This window comes from Vicugna pacos, chromosome 9, assembly GCF_048564905.1.
Source record: "Vicugna pacos chromosome 9, VicPac4, whole genome shotgun sequence".
Taxonomy (NCBI): domain Eukaryota; kingdom Metazoa; phylum Chordata; class Mammalia; order Artiodactyla; family Camelidae; genus Vicugna; species Vicugna pacos.
The window spans coordinates 9356918-9376538 of NC_132995.1; the positions used below are offsets into that span (position 1 = coordinate 9356918).

Consider the following 19621-nt stretch of genomic DNA (forward strand, 5'->3'; position numbering starts at 1 on the left):
ACCATATATTTATTTTTTATTTTCTGGCACAGAACAGAAGCTCTGAGAGAACAGGAACTTTGTTTGGGTCACCACTGTATCTCCAGTGCCTAGAACAGCGCTAGGCATGAGGAGCTAGGCAAGTGTTTGTAGAATCAAGGAATTTTCCAGTTCCATCTTTGCCGCCTCAGATGGAGATACAGATACATTTTCATTAACACGTTCTATCTTTTCTCTGCCTCCATCCTGTTATCTTACTTACTGTGTGAGACTTTTTGGGGGGGAGAGTTGGCTAGCATCTGTACCCACTTCCCACATTTAAAAAAATCTGTGCTCTCTGAAAGCCCATGGTCCTCTGTTGAAACCAAGAAGGACAGATGTTTGCTTTCCTGCCTCCATTGCAGCTCAGGTGACCTAAGTCTGGCGAATCCTGCTTCGCTTGGAATCAGGTGCTCACGATGCCAAATAAACAGGGAAGGGCAAATCTCTTGCTGCTCTGGCAGCGGGAATGGATTCTACTTTCTAAAGATGGCTGTAACCATAGCTCTCATCCCGCGTGCTCTAGGACAACCTGATCTTGACACTCTTTCCACTGAGAGGTGGGATCTGTGTCCCCTCCTCTTAAATCCGTGCAGTTTTGTGACTCGCAGGTCACCATTAGAATGAGGCAGAAGTGACAATCCATGACTCCCAAGATTAAGTTGAAAAAGCCATGTCGCTTCTCCCTGGGTCACTGTAGCAGTCTCCAGGAAGCCTTCAGCCTTCATACAAGCAGTCTGACTTGTTTGGGACAGCCATGCTGTGGGGAAGCCCAGACTAGCCAATGTGGGGACCACATGGGGGATGCCTGCCCAGCCCCCAGCTGCCCTGCTCCAAGCATCACTCAACTGCACCCTGAGCCACAACCACCCAAATGATCCCCTCCCCAAATCCTGGCCCACAGCAACCACGAGAGATCATAACACGATTGTTGTCATTCACCATTAAGTTTCGGTGTGCTTTGTTCACTGAGCAGTTAGAAGACACAGCTTGTTTCTGGGGCAGCAGAGGCAGTGAGATGACTGGTGTCCAGTGGTCACTGAGGCACCAGCGTAACCTTATTAAACCAGTTTGGTGGTGTGATCGTGGCTGGGCTATGGTTGGAGGCCAGCTGCCAGTGTTCTTGATGACTTTCCAATCCTGGTTCTCTAATCACTCCTGGGAATCTGTGAGTGATCCTAAGTCCTCTCAATCAATTCCTTTCCTACCCCAGAGGAGGCTTCTGTTGCTTGAAACTAAATTTGTGACGCAGGCTTCCATGCTCTGTTTACACTGAAATACCTTTTCTTTATCTTTTCAGATGCAGCTTGTACATCCCCTCCTCCTGGAAGCCCTCCCAGATCTCAGAGGCTGGGTCAGCTATCGGCCCCAGGCTCCTGCAGCTCCCTGGGCTGCTGCCCCCATCCCGGCTCTGCCCACTCTGTGTCATCGTTTGGGGACAGGACTGTGAGCCCCAGGAGGGCAGTGGTCCCTGCCATGTGCTCAGCATTATCCAGCCTGGGGCTGGGCACGGGGTAGGGGCTCAGAGGTGCCAACTGGTTTACACTCAAGTGGAGGGAGGCTCGGGTCCCTCCGGGATTAGTGATGAGGTGGGGAGATACTTCCTCAGCTTGTCTTGGACAAGTTCTACTTGTCAGCTCTACTCTGGGAGAAGGATCCCACCGAGGAATGGAGCAAAGAGAGGGATGAGAACAGACTCTGGCAAGACCAGATGATAACTCTCAAGGAAATGTGGGGACTCAGAACTCGGATATCTGGGTTTGGGTCCAGGGAATTTTTTTTTTTTCCATGATGGGGGAAGGGAGTTGGATGCCCGATTCTCTGAGAATTGAGACTCTGGATGCCTAAGTCCTGAGGGTGGGACTCCTGGGTCTGAGGGAGGAGGGATCTTGGGGCCTAGACTCCTGGATCCAGAGGAGCAGAGTCCCTCACTCTTGGCTCTCTGAAGAGGGACACGGCTTGATCAGGTGGGGATCAGGCCTCAGGGACCGCCTCTTCCCGACACCAGGCTGCCCCTTGGTGGCTGCTACACTTCATCTCCACACACCAGAGGACAGACCAGGCTTGGCAGTTTATTTCCGCTTGAGGAACCCCTTCAGCCCCTGGGGCTCCCTTGAGCAGCACATCTTGGTGCCCTGTGAGGCGGAAAGAGACGTGGTTTAGATAATTTAGATAGTATCACATCCAGGTGGCATAGGGCAGGAAGGACCAGGCTGAGGGAAGGACCCTGGGCGGGGCGGGGACCTCACCTGGCATCTAGGCCTTCGTGGGTCCCTCGGGGCAGCTGGAGAGGGGACTCTCCCTTTAGGAGTTTCTGCAGTGGGGAGAGTTGGTGGGGGGGCTGTTGATTTCCTAGGACCAGTGTCCTCCTGCCGCCCCCACCCCCTCTTCTCTCAGACCTAGGAGTCCTGGACCCCAGCTGCCCTCTCCACTTACTCTCTAGCTCCCTCCCTGGCCTGGGGGCTGGAGGTGACTTCCCATGGGGCTGAGGCCACAGTCCAAATTCTTGGCAAGGTAAGAGGGGCCCGAAGTCTGGGGAGGGCCAGAGTCGCCTGGAGGGGAGGAGATTAAGAAATTTCACAGCTGAGCTGCAGCTGAGCTCCATGTCACAGGCCCCGACAGGGGTAACACAGTGGTGGTGGTGGCGGGGAGGGGAATGGCAGGGTCTTGTCCCCAGTCCATGCTGCTTTTTTCCCCAACACCTCTGGCTTGAGTGGAAAAAAGTTTTGTTTTTCCATCTATCCATTAATCCATCCATCTGTCCACTCATCCATCCATCCATCCACCCATCCATTCATCCATCCATCCACCCATCTACCTATTCATATACCCACCCACTCACCCACTCATCCACCCACCCATCCATCCATCCCCTTTTATCCCCCATCCATCCCCTTTTATCCCCCATCCATCTGTCTGTCCATCCATCTATTCATCCACACATCCGCTACCCATCTCTTCATTCATTCATTCATCTCACAAATTTCCTGAGCAGCTACAGTGTGTCAGGCACTGTTCTAGGCTCTGAAGAGACAGCCACGAACTGTCTGAACTGACAGAAAAAAAATCTCTGTCCTCATGGAGCTGATAGTCTGCTAAGCAAGGGGCTTACCGTGAGTAATCAGTGCATAATAAGGAAATAGCCTGGAGAGTGTTAGGTGTCCTTCAGAGGATGGAAATAGTACAGGAGGAGAGAGGGGATGATGAGACGTGAGGGTGGCTGGGGAAGGCCTCTTGGAGGAAGGGGAAACTGAGCAGAAGCCTGAGTGCAAGAAGGATGCAGGCAGAAGTGCCCAGAGGGTGGTGGGCTTGCTGGCTTGTTAGGAGAACAGCAAGGGGTCCATCGTTGCTGGAAAGGAGCTGAGGGGGTGGTAGGAGGTCAGAGAGGTGGGTAGGGCTCAGATCCCCAGGCCTTGTGGGCTGGTAGAGAGGACTTTGGCTTTAATTCTTGAGCCCTGGGGTCTTGGGGGCTTCTGAGAGGTGAGGGAGGGGATCTGATTCAGGTTACAAATGCCCAATCTTGCTGACTTCCATCAAAACCCATGGAGCCCGTGCCATGCTTGTCTGCATTTTCCACATGGAGACACCAAAGAGGGGAGAGGTCCCCAGAGGCCACAGCGAGGTGCCTGGGTCCCGCTGAACCATGGTGTCACTCCTAGTGGGGGGTTTCTCTGCTGGTGTGGGAGCAGGCCCAGCGGGGGATTCATCCAGTGCCCACAGCGGCCCCACATGGCAGGGACTGACATCACGCCCATTTTACAGACACGGAAATCAAGGATGAACTCTGGAGTCTGGAGCCAGGGGCCTGGGTTCCAGTCCTGACTCTCTCACTTTTGAGCTGGGAGACCTTCACATCCCGTAGCTTCAGTGGACCCCTCTGTATAATGGGGATCATAATAGCACCTACGTCATCAGGTTGTCATGACAACTAAGTGACTACATTAAACAAGCAGCACAGACATATAGTAACAGTGATAAACGCATTAGTTCTTCTCATTACGACAGTCACCTTTCTGGGAAGTAGCACACTCAGCGGCCATCTGGCCAGAGGGGCCCCATCAGCCTGTGACCCCCTCATTGTCCTCAGGGAGCCTTGAGTGCCTCTGAATGTTTCCATTTGTTTTTGGCTGCAGGTCGGGATCTGTTTTTAGCTTCCCTGGCTGGTGTCACCACGCCCCGCTCCCGCCCCCCTCCTTCCTGCTGGCTCTCCTGTTTGCTGTGGTCGAATAATGTTCCTGGACTTCCTGAGCTGTTTGTTTGAAGACTGCCCAGTATCGATTGGATCTGGTGTGTACTCAGCCTGAGATGCTAACAGAGAACTGCCCCTCCCCAGCCAGCCAGGGGCTTGGAAAACCCTAGGGTTTCACCTAGAGGGTGGGGGGAGACATAAAAACAAGGATGGGGCTCACTTAGAAAGTAAGCAGATGATTTGGGGTTTTTAAGATTTCTCTTTCAGGCTATGTGTTTGGGCAGGTGCAATCCCCTCCCTGAGCTTTTTTCGTCTGGAAAATGAGGAGAGGAACATTCAGACTTCATAGGGCTGTTGGGAAGACTCATTTGATTGAGTCACTCAATGTCTGTTTATTAAGCACCTACTATGTGTCAGGCATGGTTCATATGACAGAGAATAAAGCAATGTCCTAACCTTCAGGAGGGTTACAACCTGCTGACAGTGACAGGAAACAATAGACTGTAACACTCTGTCAGCTGGCGGAAAGGACTGAGAAGGCAGCTGACAGGGGCTTGGAGGGACAGGGGCCACTATTTTCAACAGGGTGGTCTGGGAAGGCCTCCCTGAGGAGCAGAGAAAGCGAGTCTGGAGAAAGGAGATCCAGGCAGCAGGAACAGCTTGTGCAAAGGCCCTGGGGTAGGGCATGCCTGGGATGCTGGAAGGAGAGCCAGAAAGCCAGTTGGGGGAATAAGTAAAGGAGACGACAAGAGAAGAGGCTATAACAGTGTGGATGTACATGGCACAGCCCCTTGTAAGTGGGTGCAAAGAATAGGTGCCTTGCCTGCAGCCCGAGTGCCAGACCAGGGGTGCCAGGGATGACCGAGACCCAAGCCACCCACCTCAGACCAGTGCCTGACTCACCACCTTCAGCTGGCATTTGCTGCTGGGATTCCTGGGGAACAGATCCAGCCGAGGGGGCAGAGGAGGAGCTGAGGTGGCCCCCTAGGGGAGACAGAGGGTGGGGAGGGGGTTGTGAGCTGCCATTTTCTCTCGTCTCCATGTCCCCCTAGCCTTCAGGCATTCTTCTAGGCCTTGGAGATAGGATGGTGAATGAGACAGAGTCCTAAACCTCAGGAGGGTCACAACTGGAGAGAGCCACAGCCGCGACCCCAGGGGAAGCAAAGGTCTAGGCCCCTAAGACCCCGGTATCCTGTCACCAAGCCCCCTCCTCTCCTAGGCCCCAGGATCCAGGCCCCCAGCCCCTCCTCCCTCAGACCCAGGAATTCCAGTTCCAGCTCCTGCCTGGCCGTGCTTACCTGCTCCAGCTCCTCCTCCCCATCTTCCCCATCACTGCTGTCCCCTGAGTCCTCAGCAGTGGCACTGGTGTCCTCTGGCCTCCCTTGGGATTGATGGATACTCACAGCCTCTTGGCCCTTAATCTCGCAGCGGCAGAAGGGGCAGGTCTGGCTGTCTGATTGCTGGGGGAGATGGGCAGGGAAAGGGTCAGGATCTCTCTGTTTCCCACCACGTGCCCTGGGACTACATCCCCAACAGAATGATGAGGGGAGGACAGCTAGAGGGAGGGAAATTGAAAGAGAGAGGAGGAACTATGAAGAGAGGGCGATGGAGAGAGAGATGTAGGATGGGAAGGAGGGACAGGACCAGAGCCCGAGGTCAGGAGGAGCTGAGGGAGGCAGGGTGCATTGTGGTCTCAGCCCCGCAGTAGTGATGCTGTTGGCTAGGAATGCCTGAGGCCAATGTCTGGCTGGACCAGCCCTTTGGTTCTTATGACTGCAGAGCTCCCCTCAGCACCAACCATTAGGGAACTTTAAAGAGCGAGATGAATTACTCACAGGTCCTGGAGGCTGCGGGAGGTCTCTACCTCAGAGAGCGGGTGGAGAGAAAGGGAGGGAGGGGGGCGGACCTGAGGCTCTGCCTTTATTAGGGGCTGAGCAGGGTGCCTAGATTTTCTGAGGTTCACTCTTTATTGGCCAATTTAAAGCAGAAGAGCCAGAATCAGGATATGGGAGGTGAGAAACGGGGCCACTCAAATGGTCAGTTATCCAAAGCTTTCTAAAGGGACCCTGCAGGGGGGAGGGTGTAGCTTAGGGGTGGAGCACATGCTTAGCCTGCACGAGGTCCTGGGTTCAATCCCCAGTACTTCTATTAAAAGGAAACTTCAGGGGTGAGAGCGGCCTGGTCCCTTATCTAGTTGTTCTGCTAGTCGCTGTGTCATTGAGATGGATGTCTTTGATGTGGATGCTCCACAACCAACAACTTAATGTCAAACACTTACATTACAATTGAAAAGCTTAGTACCCGACACCTGTAATCCACAGGGGCTCCCTTTACCCTGAGGCTTCTCCAGCCCAAGCCTTAGCTTTGTAGGCCTGGATCCTCCCTTGGGAGGTTACTCCCATCAGCTCATCTCCTGAGAAGGCAGCTAAGGCTCAGAGAGGTGAAGCCACTGGCCCCAGATCACCCAGCAAGGAAATGCAATTGACTAGGAATGCCTGAGGCTGTATTAATTGGAACCAGCCTCACAGACACCCCCTCTCACACCAGGGCCAATGTCGTGGCATTTTCAACTAACAGTGTGACTGCAGGAGAAGCCGAGGTGACAGATGCAGAGTGAGCCTCTGCTTTCCCTGGGCCTCAGTTTCCCCACGTAATTAGTGAGGCATCTGGGCGAGTGTCTGGGGGCTTTTAAGGCAGGGCGCGGGGACCGGGTCAGATCTACCTGCCAGGCAGCCAGACAGCGGCCACAGAGCAGGTGCCCGCACGGCTCAATCTTCACGTCCTTGTTGCTCTCGGTGCAGATCTTGCAGAGCTCAAACGTGGAGTCCATGGCCCAGTACAGCTGCAGCTGCTCCTGGCAGGCGAGACGGGGATGCCGGGAAGGAGTGCTGATGTCAACCACTGGGATACAAGCCGGGTCACAAAGTCTCAAACCTCTGCACCAGCCCTGGACGCTCTCCCAAGTTCAAGGCCGGGTGCCCAACTGCCTCCTACTTGGGCTTTTCTTATGGACTCGTTCTTGGGGGTGGTCTACACTCAGGGATGCCAGATTCAGCCAATAAACATACTGGATGCCCTGTTCCATTTGATTTTCAGATTAAATGATGAATACATTTTTAGTATAAGTGTATCCCAAATATTGCACGGGATATAATTGTACTAAAAAAAAAACCCCGTATTTTTCATTGCTTTCACTGCGGGATGGCTGGAAGGCCAGGAACTGGCCCAGGGGCTGCCCCCGGTGAATGCGCAAAGTGCATTAGCTGCTCCGGTGAGCTCAGCAGTATCATTTCCTGGTTTAATCCCCACGAAAACCCCTGGGTAGGAGGCAGGAGGAGCTGTGTTTTCCAGAGGAGGAACAGAGAGGCTCTGAGAGGCCAAGTGATACACTTCAGGTCACGTGGCCACCAAGCCAGCACAAAACTCCCCGCCTCCAGGAGTCCAGGGCTGAACTCCGATGGAGAGGATTCCTGAGCCACGGTGAGGTGAGGTGAGGCGGCGGGTGGGGGGGTGGCATGGGCAGGGGTTAGGGGCCCAGGCCTGGGCCTCACCTCTGACACGTGGATGCGCTGATAGGTTTCCATCCGGTAGAGTTCAGTCAGGTCCGGGTTGTGGTTCTTCCCATCTGGGTAGAGGTAGCTGGGTGGGGGAGGCAAGAGAGGGTTGCCGAGGGGCCATCCCGCATTCACTGCCCGGCCACAGAGCATCTGCCCCAAACACACTGCTAGCCTGGGGCTATTTTCCCTCCCTTCTCCTCACAGTGGGACTTTCTAGGGCAAGCTGTGTCCCCTCAAACCCCAGGTCAAGCCACGTCCCCTCAGAACCCTCCAGGGTAGGCCACATCCTCTCAGACCCCCATAGAAAGGCACACTAAACGACTCCAGCCTGGAAGCTCAGACCAGGTGAATGAGAACCCGGAACCTCAGAACCTCAGGCCCAGCACCCCCAACCCTGGAACTTCACCAGTTCCAGAGTCTTCAGGCCCCATCGTAAAAAAGCATCTTAGTCACAGATTGCTGGAGTGACCAAGTCCTAGAGTCTGAGGCCCACAGGGCTGGAAGGACCTCCTAGTCCATCTACACTACTTCATGCTTTACAGAGGGTGACGGAGCTCAGTGTGCCAGGAAGGCGATGCCCAAGGCCACACAGAGAGGCCGGGAGGGGAACGGAACCAGGGCTGTGGGCCAGGTCTGAGCGCCAGGCTCCAAGCAGCCCAGAGAAAGGCTCTGCGCACTCAGGGCCTCCTATCCAGGTTGTAACTGCACCCCGAGATCAACTCAGGGTCACAAGTCCCCCAAGGCCAGTGGCTCTACCTGGGCCCTGGTGCAGCTCTCCCACAAACACACTGTGTGACCAGGGCCAGGCAACTCTACCTCTCTGGCCTCAAGTTTCCTCTTCTGTAAAATGGACATAATAGTGCCTGGGGCAAAGATGGGTGGTGAGGATTTAACAAGACAGTGCTCAGAAGACAAGCAGTACTCATCCCCACACAGAAACACCCAGGAAGAGGGGAGCTGCTGTGATCAGCGTTAGACCCAGAAAGATGTCTCGCTGTGTGGTAGAAAGAGCTTAGTGTCCCCTCCCCTCCTCTTGATTTTTCCATTGATAAAATATTGGGGGAGGGTGTAACACATAGGGCAGGGGGGCTAAACCAGATCGATGGTGTTCGCACTTATTTTAACTCTGGAATCCTCCGATGAAATCTGACCTGGAACTCAGCACATAATAATGCGTTAGAAGGGGGAAGGCATAGCTCAGTGGTAGAGGACGTGCTTAGCATGCTCAAGGTCCTGGGTTCAATCTCCAGTACCTCCATGAAAAACAATTAAATTAAAATAAATAAATAAACCTAATTATCTCGCCCCCAAACAAACAAAAAAAAAATGCTTTAGAGCCTGAATTCTGAGCCTGGCTGCCTGGCTTCAAATCCCAGTTTATTAGCTAAGGAGCTGTGTGACCTGGACATGTATCTCTGTCTCTCTGTGCCTCAATTTCCTTGTGTGTGTGTATGTATACGTATATATTTACATACACACACACACAATAGATATTCATTACTCGTGGATTCCGTGGTTGCAAATGTGCCTACTTGCTAAAATGTATTTGTAACCTCAGAATCAATTCTTGGGCACCTTCCGTGGTCATTCACCGCCAGGCATGCTCCCAGCTGAGGGTGAACAAGGCAACATTTGGCCTTCTCCTTTGAGCTCTCACACTGTAAACGTGTCATTTTCACAGTCTATTCAGTGTCCCGTTTTCCACATTTTAATGCTTTTTCTTGGTGATTTCACTAGTTTAAATGCCCCCCACCCCAAGCAAAGTGCTGAAGTTCAGTCTCATGTCCTAAGCTCAAGAAGGCTGAGATGTGACTTATGGAGAAAATTCGGGGGTGAGACAGACGAGCTTCATTCAGGCATGAGTTACAGTGCTGTTGGCCATGAGTTCCATGTGAATGAATCAACGTTATGTGTTAAATTAGGTGTCTTTAAACAGAAACACACAGGAATCTTCTTATGGAACGACTGATTGACCAAAACGTGACCAGAATCTTGCAGGAACCTGCACCTGTATTTCCCCTAGGAGCCATGGCTTAGGATTTCCTAACTCGGTGTTTGTTGCACTTTTGTACAATAGAACTACCATGAATAATGAGAAATAATGAGAATCAACTGCTTATCTATCTCTGTCTATCTATCTATCCAGCATCTGTTTCATAGCACATCATATAGATATGTCTGCTAGCTAAGAAGGCTCTGGTTAAAGGTCCAGGGTAAGATTCAGGAACCTCACCTGCCTTTTTTCCCCCTCCCCTCCTACCCAAGGCAGCTTCCAAAAGAGGGGCTCCGGGGCAGCCCAGATTACAGATTGAAAACCCCAGTCTAACTTTTTGCCCAGTTCTCCTGCTCTAACTGGTCTGGATTCTAGAAGAGGATATGGCTATCTAGAAGCAAAGGCCCTTGAGTGCAAGTCCAAGGAAGGTGGCCACTGGGGTTGTGCCCAACTTCCACACACAGCTCCGAGCTGCCGCTAGCCCAATATGGCAGCTTTGTGGGAACTAGGAAAGGTGCCCCTTCCTCTGGATCCTTGTCTGCCACCTGCTGGAACACTGGAGTATTGCAAATTTATGTTTGCTCTGTGAACCCTGTGCCCTCTGTCGTAGTGATCTAGGGCAGTGCTCAATAGGCATGAGCTTTTGCAGTGTGTTCTGCTGACACCCTCCCCCTGCTAGGATGATGACTCACAAGCCTTCCTTTTGTCCTTCCAGGAGTGCCTGGAACAGGGGTTTGTTGAGAGGGATGGTCTGCAGGATACTGCCATCTGAGCTCACATATCCGATGGCCCACTGTCCCAGGCGAGTGCAACTAGGCCGGAAGATATAGCTGGAGGAAGAGGTAGGAAGGGATGGGGTTAGGGAGTGGTCACTGCTGTCCCTTCTGGAACCTCCCGGCCCCTTACCCTAGTGCGGATCCAGGCGTTTAAGTCCTCAATCCCTTATAACCCAGCTTCCTCCTTTTTAGGCTAGATCCCCATCCGCCACCATAGGGAACACCTGCTGTTTTTACCTGCTTGGCTCCTCCTCCACCTTCTCTGGGGTTTAGACAACACTGATTCTGTCTTGGCCAACCAGTGCATTTCAGGACCCTGATCATAGTGGTGGGAATCAACTCTGGAAATTTTGCTGGAAGTATCAGGAGCAAGGCACCCACATTCTACAGGGGTTGCTAAACTGGCAGAGTGTAGGGCTGGGGCTTCTAGAAACCATTTACCACCATGAGGAAAGACTATATTTGAGAATGAGGCTAACACGGAGGAAGCCAGGGAAAAACAGGAACCAATTTCTGATAATAGCACTTGGGCACCTGGATCCAGATGTGCCTGAAACTTGCACCTGGTCTTTTCAATTATGGGAATTCATTAATTTCTCTTTCCCTTTACACCAGTTTGAAGTGCAACTTCCAGCAGGTGAAGTCCAGCAGATCAGAAGGTCACATACAAAATATTTAACAGCTGGTACAGCATGGGCTCTGAGCTGTCAGAAACACATTTGTCCTGGGGCAGGGTCTTCAGGCCCCCCTACCAGAGCAGGCATTGTCCCTTTAACTGCTGGACTGTGGGAAGGTCTAGGTGGTCCTTGGAGAACCCAGACTGCAGAGGTAAGAGGCATTAGCATCTTACCTCTGAGCTCTCGACCCTTTGGGGTCCCATGTACTGTGGCCCTTGCTGTCTGAAGGATGTCTGGGCTTCCATCGCCCCAGCCCAAGACCCAGACCCCTGCACCTCCTGCAGCCTCCTTCTCCTGAGGCCGGGTCCTTTTACCTGCCTGGCTTGTCTCTGCAGGCCTGTAGACGTGCTCGGACTTCGTCATATGTGAGGAAGGCCATGTAGCCCGGGTGGTTGACTGCCAGCAGCTGCCAATTCTTGAGGAGTGTTGGCCATGGCTAGGGTGAGGCAGCACTTGGGTGAGGGAGGGGCTGAGGAAGCAGCCCTCACCCCTAGTGCCTCCCACTACCTCGCTCACACCCATGGTAGGCCTCAGGAATATCTCTGACACAGAAGATTCCAGACTCTTCCTTCTCCAGGACCCAGGAGTCCAGGTCCCTAGCCCCTCCTCCCTCAGATCTAGGAGTCTGGGCTCCCAGCCTCTCCTTCCCCCAGGACCCAAAAGTCTAAGCTTCCAGCTTTGGCCTCCCCTCACCTGAAAGAGTCTGGTGAAGACGTCAAACTCGAAGATGGACACGTGGCCACTGCAGGTGAGGTCAATGGTGGAGCGCAAGGCCAGGGCGGTGGAGCCTGGCTCCACGGGGTGGCAGATACACAGGAGTGCCTCAAACTCAGCCCAGGGCAGCACACACCTAGATGGAGGGGGTGGGGGAACGAAGCTGAAGCTTCTGGGAGCCTAGGATGGGAGCACCTTCTAGGAAGGAAACAACTGGGAGCCTGGACTCCTGGGTCTGAGGGAAGAGGGGCTCAGGGCCTGGACTCCTGGGTCCCTGGGCAGGGGCAGGATGAGGCTCCAGATGCTGAGGGGCCCCAGGGGTAGTGCTCACTCACCGGGCTCCGCAGTGCTTCCTCCAGAAAGTGTGGGCTGGGATCTTGGTGAGCTGGTACGTGTTTCCGCAGTACTTTCCTCCGGGGAAGAGCGCGCTCAGCTCCTCATGCATGTGGCTGAAGATGAGGGCCAGCTTGGCCAGCTGTCGCCTGTGGGGATGGGCTCTGAGGATCTGGGCTGGACCTTGGGGCTCCCACTGACTCCTGCACCCTCGGTGGGGAACACCCACAGGGACGAGGCCCCCAGAATCTCCCTAAGGCGTCAGTGCAGGGTAAAAGTCAATTCCCAAACTGCTTGTTGCAGCCCTAATGTCTCCCCTCTCGGAACCTTGGTTTCCCCATCTGTGAAGGAAAGGGAGGTACTGCCCTTCTTCCAATACCGAAGGCATCCTCCAGCAGACAAATCCCAGCCTCTGCCTGAAGCCTGGGGTTGGGGCTGGAGGAGAAGCCTTGCCTAGTCAGACACGCGGACCACTAGGGCTGGGGCCATTTAGGGTGGTCTGAGTATAGGTCACGCTTGGAGACTCCCTCTTGGTTTTAGCAGCTCTGGATGGTGGGTTCCTGAGCTTTTTCCTGCTGGCTGCCTCCCCGAGGGACTGCTCAGAATTTGGTGAGCAGCAGAGGGTAGCTCGGACACTGAGCTGTGTGGTTTTCGGCAAGTTCCTTTTTCCCACCCCCAAAGCCTCAGTTTCCTCAACTGTGAAATGGGCATACATACAGGGTAAGTACAGCCCCTGGGTCACTGGGGGAGTGATGAGGATTCTTACACATCTTCTAAGCACATAAAATGCCTAGCACAGTGTGGCATAAGGCTGCACTCAGGGCATGTTAATTACTATTACTGTTTTTTTTTTATTTTGTGTTAATAGTCTCCTTGGGCTAGGTCTGTAGGATTCCTGAGACCTTTTATAGGGCCACCCTTGACAGTTTCTAAGCATCCTCCCTTCCCAGAGTCTATAATGGAATCACTATTCACATGTGACTGGTTCAAACTGAGATGTGCTCTAAGTATGAAATAGACACCAGATTTCTGAAACAACGCAAAAGGGAAAACAAAATGTGAACTATCTCGTTAATCATCGCCTTATATTGATTATACTGAGGTGATAATGTTTTGGATATAGTGAGTTAAAGAAAATGTTACTAAAATTCATTTCACCTGTTTAAAAAAACTCTTTGTAATATGTCTACTGGAAAATGGAAAGCTGCTTGTTTGGCTTGCATTAGATTTTAGTGGAGTTTTCTGGTTTAGAATTTCCTTCAAAGAGTTGCTAGGATCCTGAAACTCTGTAACATCCACTAAGACACTCATTGAGCCCCAAAGCTTCCTAGTTTCTAGAACCCACTGAATCTAGAACAGTGATTCTCAGCAGAATTATACCACCCTCCTAAGGAGCTTCTGGAAATTTCCTTGACATGGTAGTTAGGGTGCGGAGGCTGGATTATAGGGACAATCCCCTCCAGCAAGATTTGCCCACATCTCTCTCAATTTTCCAGTGTCCCACCAGACATTCATGAAGGTGGAAAATCCATTTGTAATGATCTGAACCTAGAACCCAATTCCGTTTTACACAAGTATTTTTTTGCACATTTAAAATTGATTCTGAATTTTACAGAAATCCAACTATCCTATGTATCAAGGGAAGTCAGTTTGTTTCAGCAACATAGTGATTTCTCTGTACAGGTCCAAGTGTCTGACTAGTCCGTTCTGCCTTCCAGAGCAATGGTAATTGTGCCTTGGCATTTTCATTCAAAATATAGATACATTTATTATGAAGAACGTTCCTTTGATCACTCCCTTATAATACAGTTTGGGTCTTATAATGTTTTTTAAGGAATTATGAGGAGGTAGGTTATTGACCCTGTGAATTTCATCTCAGGATGGATTTAAGGAAACCTTACAAAATATTTGCTATAAAGAAGGGGTGTGGGGGCATGACACGGTTGACAGCTGCTGCTCCAGACAGGCCTTGGGAGGTTCCCGGCAGGGGCGCTGACTTTCTCCAGTGATTAGGATGCAGGAAGCACCCTGAGGTCCCCATGTTCCAGGATATGTGTCTAAATTCTCTGGGTGGGCCAGCCGGCTTCTAAGCCAAGAAGAGAGGGAATGGGGGGCTGAGAGCCTAGGTGCCCAAGGAAGGAAAAAACTGGGAGGCCTAGTTTTCCAGGTTCCTTTAGGAAGAAGGGACTGGGACTGGGACTCCTGGGTCCGAGGGCGGAGGGAGCTGCGAGCAGGACCTGGGCCTCGCTGGCGATCTCACCTTTGTCCCGGGGCAAAGGCTCACCTGAGTCTGGAGCCCTCCCGGAAGAGCTCGTCGGCGGCGGTCTTTCGGCCCCGGGGTGGCAGCAGTGCCACCACCTGCCGGCTCTTGGCCTCCAGGTTAGCAAGATAGACCGCGAGAAAGTCCACCGCACCACCGGGGCCCTCGGGGCCGCCCCCGCCGGCCGCCCGCTGTGCCTGCGCCACCTCGCGCAGCAGCTCCGCGGTGCGGGGCAGCAGGTCCCGCAGCGACGGGGGACTCGAGGAGAGCCGGAGGTCCCGGCATTGCTCTTCCAGGCGCTGCAGGAGCTTCACCGCCCGGCCGAACGCGCGGGATTCTCCCCTTTGCCATCCCCGAAGGGCCGCCACAGCCATGGGTCCCTCGGCTGCCCGGGGAGGGACGGGTGCGGCGGGGAAAGGCGCGGCGCCGCCCAGCCCGGGGTGAGGGCGGGACGGGGCCGGGGAGGTGAGGGCGGGCCCTGGGGAACCGGGGAGGGGACTGCAAGGTACCTGTGTCTCCCAAGGGGGGCGGGGGCTGGGGGCTCTGACAACTGGGTTCCCTAGAGATGAGGTTCTAAAGTCTGATCCCCAAAGGAGAGCCGGATAGGGTGGCTGCGGTGGGTGGAGACAGGACTTCCTGAGTGGGTGGGAATTGCAGGTAGGATGCCTGGGCCCCTTTTGGGAAGGGCTGAGGGCTGGGTCCCAAGCTTGCAGTGGATGAGGGATTGGGGGAAACCTGGGATTTTTGTTGGGGGCGCGGGTGGGGCTGGGAGTTTAGCGATCCTGGGTCGCGGCTGAAGATTAAAGGTCAGAGAGCTGAAAGGTCAGAAAGCTGAATTTTCTAGGAGAAAATGTTAGGGGGATAGCGGGATCCCTTTGTCCCCGAGAAGGAACACAACGTGCCCAGACCTCTGGGTCCCCTAAGAGCTGGAGTTGGGAGGAGAGTATCTGAGGGAGCAAGAATTTGGTGACGTAATTCCTGGGTCCTCAGGGCAGGGGCCTACGAGAAATCTGGCTGAAGCTGAGATAGATTTCCAAAGGGGACGGGGGTTTCTTGGTCCCCAGGGGATGAAGCGGGAAGATGGGGTTCATGAATTCCAAGGCCCAGACCCGGCTGGTCCTCGCAGGGCTGGAGGGGCGTGATTTTCTCCGCAGCTTGGGCTACTTGTAGCATCAACACAGCCCCGGCTGTGCGCTGCGCGGCCACTCGGGGGCGCTTGTGGACCGGAGCGTCCCTCTATCCCCAAGGCATCCAGGCCACGCCCCGGCCAGGAGACCTAGCCAAGTTCTGATTACAAATGTGCGCCTATTTAGAGAATGCTCTAATGTTCTAATCAGAGAATAATCGTAATAGAGAACATTTATTAAACACTCCCTGTGGGGCCCTGTGTGTCAAGCTTTACGTTTTCTCTCTGAATTCTGGGAAATAGGGTGAAAATTCATTGGCCTGGCAGAAATTCAAAATTTTGACTATGTCAAGCGTTGATGAGGAGCTGATGCAAGCGTAAGTGGACAGATTTAGTTGGAGAGTAATTTAACAGCATCCATTAAAGACTTGGCAGGGCGAGTCCACTGCCAGCTACATCCTTCAGAGCTGTGATTTGTACACACTTTTGCTCACATTGGGACATTATACACCTGAAATAATTTCAGAGTAATCCTTACCCCGAGCATGTGCTCTAATATTTTCTGTTCCATTTAACATCGTTTCATTAAAGGGAAAATTGTGTTTGTAACCCACTAAATTGATTTCCCAACCCACTAATGCATCTTTTTGGGCAGGTTGAAAAATACTGCCCTAAGAAACTCCAAGAGGCATGTTCAGGGATGTTAATTGCAACCTTGTCGGAAGTGGAGAAAACTGGAAACAAGGCAATCGTCCATCAGCAGGAGGAGGGATGAATAATTCATTGTGGTCTACTCTCACAAAGGACTCCCACACAGCAGTTCCAATGAATGAACTGGACACACATACCAACAGCGTGAATCGTAAACACGTAATGATGAGTGTATTGTGTTGAATAGTGGCCCTCCCCCATTCATGTCCACTGGAACCTGTGAAGGTGGCCTTATTTAGAAATAGAGTTTTTGGAGTTAGCCAAGTTAAGGTGAGGTTGTACTGAATTAGGATGAGCCCTAAATCCAATATGACTGGAAATTTGGACACAGAAACAGGTATGCCCATAGGGAGAAAGCTATGTGATGATGGAAGCAGAGATGAGTGATGCATCTGTAAGCCAAGGAATGCCACAAATTGCTGGCAAACGCTGGAAGCTAGGAAGAGGCAAGGAAGGACCCTCCCCTAGAGCCTTCAAAGAGAGAAAGCCCTGCCAACATGTTGACTTGGGGCTCCCAGTCCCCAGAATTGTGAGAGAATAAATTTATTGGCTTAAGCCATTCAGTTTGTGGTCCTCTGTTAATGGCAGCAACAGGAAACTAACACAATGAGTTTTTTTTTTTTGAAACGCTGAAGGATTAGTACAACACAATGTTATTTATACAGAGTTAGAAAACCTGCAAAACAGGTGCTCTATATTATTTATTATATCACATTGTATGTCATAATCATATGAAACCATGAGTGGTAATGCAGGAATGCAGCACTGAATGCAGTACATGAAGAAGGGAAAAGATGGACTTTGAGGATACAGTGGGACTACAATGATATTGTTAATGCTTTAATTTAAAAAATTTGGATCATACTGGAATTTGACACAACATTCTAAAATAACTATAACTCAATAAAAATGTTTTAAAAAATAAAAAATCTGGATCAAATATTGCAAACTGATTAAGAATTCATATAATTGCGTAGTGGATACAAAAGAAATGGATGGTAAGAAAAGATACAGAAAAATCACTATCAGTTAGGGAAATGAAAATCAAAACCACAAGAAGATCTCACTTCACACCTGCCAGGAAGGCTACAAAGAAAAAAACAGACAATAATGAGTATTGGGGAGGCTGTGGAGAAGTTGGAACCCTCAGACACTGCTGTTGTGGGTGTAAAATGGTGCAGCTGCCTTGGATAAAAGTTTGGCATCTTCTCAAAATGTTGAAAATGTTAAACATAGAGTCACTGTATGACCCAGGAATTCCATGCCTATGTGTATATTTCACAGAGAATTCAAAACATATATCCCATGCAAAGATTTGTGGAAACAATTTAAATGTCCCTCAAATGAAAATAGATAAATGGGTAAATTAAATGCAGTATGCCCATACAACAGAATATTATTTGGCCATTAAAAGGAACACAGTACTAATACAGGCTACAGTGTGGATGAAACTCATAAACATTACACTAAGTCAAAGAAACCAATCACAAAGACCACATATTATATGATTCAGTATCTATAAAATGTCCAGAACAGGCAAATCTATAGAGACAGAAAATATATTAGTGGTTGCCTAGGGCTGAAGGAAGGGGGAAATAGGAAATGACTACTAATAGGTGTGGGGTTTCTTTTGGGGGTGTGTGTGAAGAAATGTTTTTAAATTGATTATGGTAATACCCAGATAGACATTTCTCCAAAGAAGACATCCAGATGGCCAACAAGCACATGAAAAGATCCTCAACATCACTAATTGTCAGAGAAATGCAAATCAAAGCTACCATGAGATATCACCTCACAGCAGTCAGAATGGCCATCATTAAAAAGTCCACAAACCATAAATGCTGGAGAGGGTGTGGAGAAAAAGGAACCCTTCTACATTGTTGATGGGAATGTAAATTGGGGCAGCCACTATAGAAAACAGTATGGAGATTCCTCAGAAAGCTAAAAATAGACTTATCATACGATCCAGCAATCCTACTCCTGGGCATATATCTGGAGGAAAATATAATTTGAAAGGACACATATACCTCAATGTTCATAGTAGCACTACTTACAATAGCCAAGACATGGAAGCAACCTAAATGTCCATTGACAGATGACTGGATAAAGAAGATGTGGTATATTTATACAATGGAATACTACTCAGCCATAAAAAAGAATAAAATAATGCCATTTGCAGCAACATGGATGGACCTGGAGATTGTCATTCCAAGTGAAGCAAGTCAGAAATCACAATATTGATTGTGGTGATGATTGCACAACTCTTTGAATTTACTGAAACCATTGATTTGTACTCTTCAGTTGAATTGTAGGCTATATATATTATATTTCAATAAAACTGTTTAAAAAAGTGGACGCCAGACCCCACAAGAGGGTGCTCTAAGCACAGACTTATCTCCTCCCTTAACATCTCAGGCTCCACCTGCCGACTCTGGCCACACCTCCGAGAATCTGGCCATGCCCCTAGGTTCTGACCACACCCCCAGGATATGGCCTGCCCCTCATCCAGGCCATGCCTCTGAAACTTTGGCCACACCCCCAACACTCTGGTCACACCCCTAGATCTTAACCACACCCTAAAACCCAGGTCACACCCCAAGGCAGAATCTGAAGCCACAAATTCACCCTCCTGATTTCCCAAACTCAGCACAGAGACACCCACAGACTTAGATACTCTTAGAAACACAGAGCCTGAAAACCATAGACCTTTAAACCATGACTTTTAATTTGCAAGCATTCTTTTCTTTCTTGAAATAATTTTAAACTTACGGAAAAGTTGCGAGAATAGGGCAAAGGCTTCTTGTATACCCTTCACTCAGGTTCCCCAATTGCTAACACTTTGTCAGTTTGCTTTATCATTTGCTCTCCTCCCTTCCCCGAACCATTTGGGAGTAAGTTTCAGACAGTATACCTCTTCTCCCCTAAACACTCAGGTGTGTATTTCCACATTTAAGGACATTCTTTTACACAGTCACAGAAAGGTTATCGAAAACAGGACGTTTAACAGTTATACAATACAAGCATCTAACGGTGCAGCCTATATTCAAGTTGCCATTTGTCCCCAAACTATCTTTTTTAGTAAACCACATTTCCCAGTCCAGGATCCAAGCCGAGATCACATGTTGCATTTAGTTTTGTTGTCTTTTTAGTCTCCTTCAGTCTGGGACAACTGCTCAGCCTTTTATGACATTGACATTTTTGAACACTGCAAGCCAGTTTTTAGTTCTTTTGTAAGATGTCTAGATTAGGGTTTGTCTAATGTTTCCT

The 19621-nt window shown here is 50.8% G+C and overlaps 1 protein-coding gene and 1 long non-coding RNA gene across 5 annotated transcripts; one reads left to right on the forward strand and one right to left on the reverse strand.

Annotated features, from left to right (window-relative positions):
- Positions 1-2070: 2070 nt before the first annotated feature.
- On the reverse strand, positions 2071-14997 carry CBLC (Cbl proto-oncogene C). Of its 4 annotated transcripts, XM_031681889.2 has the most exons (12): positions 14542-14995; positions 12260-12406; positions 11904-12060; positions 11525-11646; positions 10450-10587; positions 7759-7846; positions 6930-7061; positions 5506-5667; positions 5111-5191; positions 2455-2570; positions 2268-2332; positions 2071-2153 (listed from the first exon to the last, which is right to left on the reverse strand). In XM_031681889.2, the coding sequence occupies exons 1-11, from the start codon at positions 14889-14891 to the stop codon at positions 2323-2325; spliced, it is 1503 nt and encodes a 500-aa protein (XP_031537749.2). In that variant the 5' UTR covers positions 14892-14995; the 3' UTR covers positions 2071-2153; positions 2268-2322. The 4 variants fall into 4 exon arrangements, with proteins under 4 accessions (XP_031537749.2, XP_072822985.1, XP_072822984.1 ...); XM_072966884.1 differs by lacking the exon at positions 2455-2570 and having other exon boundaries at positions 14542-14997; XM_072966883.1 differs by lacking the exon at positions 2268-2332 and having other exon boundaries at positions 14542-14996.
- On the forward strand, positions 3851-7289 carry LOC140698055 (uncharacterized). The gene is made up of 2 exons (XR_012075461.1): positions 3851-4305; positions 7009-7289. It is a non-coding gene; the product is annotated as an uncharacterized lncRNA (long non-coding RNA).
- Positions 14998-19621: the final 4624 nt, after the last annotated feature.

What these genes read in the sequence shown, in the direction of transcription:
- CBLC (XM_072966883.1), bottom strand. Translation starts at nt 14,891, where the DNA reads ATGGCTGTGGCGGCCCTTCGGGGATGGCAAAGGGGAGAATCCCGCGCG. An exon ending in GAAGGACAAAAGGAAGGCTT is followed by an intron (nt 7,847 to 10,449) that starts GTGAGTCATCAT and finishes TCCCCCACCCAG; the next exon opens with CTACCTCTACCCAGATGGGA. An exon ending in GCCAGGGAGGGAGCTAGAGA is followed by an intron (nt 2,154 to 2,454) that starts GTAAGTGGAGAG and finishes TCCGCCTCACAG; the next exon opens with GGCACCAAGATGTGCTGCTC.